General features: G+C 29.7%; 1 protein-coding gene across 1 annotated transcript; it reads right to left on the bottom strand.

Annotated features, from left to right (window-relative positions):
* Window positions 1–1,499: 1,499 nt before the first annotated feature.
* LOC103504532 (probable calcium-binding protein CML25) lies at window positions 1,500–2,493 on the bottom strand. Its single transcript, XM_008468874.3, has one exon. It carries the CDS (start codon window positions 2,252–2,254, stop codon window positions 1,706–1,708), a length of 549 nt encoding a protein of 182 aa, XP_008467096.1. The 5' UTR covers window positions 2,255–2,493; the 3' UTR covers window positions 1,500–1,705.

Raw genomic sequence — 2,493 nt, 5'->3', positions numbered from 1 at the left:
TAATTTTGTCATTAACACCAATTTATCAATCATACAAAAACACATATGGAAAATAAATTTAATTAGTTTTTTTAATAAAATCCAATCAAAATACACTCATCTCTAAAGTTTGGACTTATTTGGTCCCTATATTTATTCGTCAATGACTAAAAATATCTATTTTCTCCAAATCTCGGATATTGTAATACAAGTGTTAATTGAGATGAGTTTTGGCAAACTAAAAATTTATCTTGCACTAAAATCTATTTAGCTAAAAGAAAGTCATTGAATCATCCATGGTGGTTGATTTTTGTGATTTGATTTTCTTCGCAAATTAACTTTAAAAAATAATATAACAATCCAACAAGAATCCACTAAATTAGATTTTATTAACTAATCGTAATTAATGTATTTTAAATTTTTTTAATAAATGTTATCAATCATGTAAAAGATATCCAAGGACAAACATATAATTGAATTGAAACTTGACAAATTTCATTTAATTATGTACTAGTTGAAATGTGAATTAACAAATTTGAAACATATATGAAAGCTAAATTTGTAGTTTCTTTACTTTAAATGAGTTGTATTTGATTTTGGTCGAGCAACAATTCAATTTAGTTAAATTTGACAAATGTTTCAATTTTTTATGTATACTTCCTTAAGATTTGTCTATTAACATCCCAAAAATATTTTGAGGTTCTTAGTTATTTCAATTCGTTTACTATTTAGCTAAATTTTATTTTATATCTAGATGAGGAGCAATTAGTTTGTTAAGGTATTCGATTCTTAATATCATCTCAATACACCAATATTCTACACAATTTCCAACCAATTTTATGTAGTAGAATATTATCATCCTAACATAATAGAAAATTATGGAATTAGCCATACCATAAAGAAAAAGAAATAAGTTTGAATGTATTTAAAGAATGAACCAATACACGCCACCTAAACTCTTCCATTATTTTATTAAAGCAAAACAGTGGTCTCAAAATAAATTAATATATCATCATTAACCATATGTCAAAATTTGAAAATAAATATATAAATAATAAAAAAAGATTTAGTGATACCATTTTTATCAATCAATGGACAAAATAACACCATAATAAATGAATAAAGATAAGAAAATTCGGCTCATTAATTTATTTGACTAAATTTGACAAACAAATTCAATTATGTCTTGGAGTTTTCAAAAATATATACATTTATATCTTTGGAATTCAAACTTATATGAAACTATAAAACGTTCCCCATGCGAGTATTTTGTATGGTTCAAATTCAATTGATTTTTCTCTCTTTTCACAAAATAATAATTTGGTCCACCTTATTCTAATTTGAATCATTACATAAATAACTTTTAATTATTTTATCAATTAATTTGTATTAAATTTCGAGGAATCATTTTGATGCTTTTTTTTTCCTTCTTTCTACTTGGAGTAACAAATGCCCCAATTAATCAATAATTATGAAATAAAAACCAAAATAGGGAATGTAAACAGAGGTGATGATAAGTCTTACCTTCCAAACAACCCAATTAATTAATTGTACTTTTTTTTATTTTTTTTTTATAAAAAGCATTTTCTACTCAATTTTGCTTTGAATTATAATTAAAAATAAATTACAAACAAATAATTCCTAATTATAGGATAAAGAAACAGTAAATGTTAGCAAAATAAGCTAATTACTCATAAAATCATCAATTAGGATTAATTTAATATAATTAACCATTAAACCCGTGCGATCGAGAACCGCTCATCATCATCACTTTAAATTCATCGAAACTAATCATACCGTCGCCGTTCTTATCAACGCCGGTAATCATCTTCCGGCAATCCGCCAAGGAGCAATCATCGCCCAAGCTTTTCAAAACCTCGTGCAATTCCTCGGCAGTGATGGATCCGTTTCCGTCAATATCGTAAACAGAGAAGGCGTCTTTCAGATTCTCAAGCACCTCATTGGAATCAACGCCCTTAGTGTTGAGTTCGATGAACTCATCAAGATCAATGTAGCCATCGCCGTCGGCATCGACCTCCTTAATCATGTTGTGAAGCTCTTCCTCGGTGGCGGGCTGACCTAGGCTACCCATAATAGATCCGAGTTCAGAGGAACAGATCTTACCGTCGCCATTGACATCGAATTTGTTGAAAACTTGCTCGAGTTCGGCGATTTGGGTACGGGATCCGAAAATGGGAAGGGTGGTAGATCCAAGGGGAGAATCGGTGGAGGGATGGGATTTCTTCTTACGGGAGAAGAGAGATTTGAAACCCATAATGAGAAGAGATTGATTGAATATACTAAATCGAAAAAGAGGGGGAAAATTGATGGATTAGAGACAAGGAATAGGGGAGGAATTAGAGATATATAAGGAGGGGGATTTGGGGGATTTGGAAGAAACAGAATCGGAGAAGGAATTGGAGATTGTAACAGATTGAAATTCCATGGAATTTGTTTTTTTTTTCCTCCAAATTTAGAGGGATAAAGGGGATTAGAATTTTCTTTGGGTTAAAA

This window comes from Cucumis melo, chromosome 9, assembly GCF_025177605.1.
Source record: "Cucumis melo cultivar AY chromosome 9, USDA_Cmelo_AY_1.0, whole genome shotgun sequence".
NCBI lineage: Eukaryota > Viridiplantae > Streptophyta > Magnoliopsida > Cucurbitales > Cucurbitaceae > Cucumis > Cucumis melo.
The sequence above is the reverse complement of the archived record's forward strand: the minus strand, read 5'-3'. Positions and strand labels throughout refer to the sequence as shown.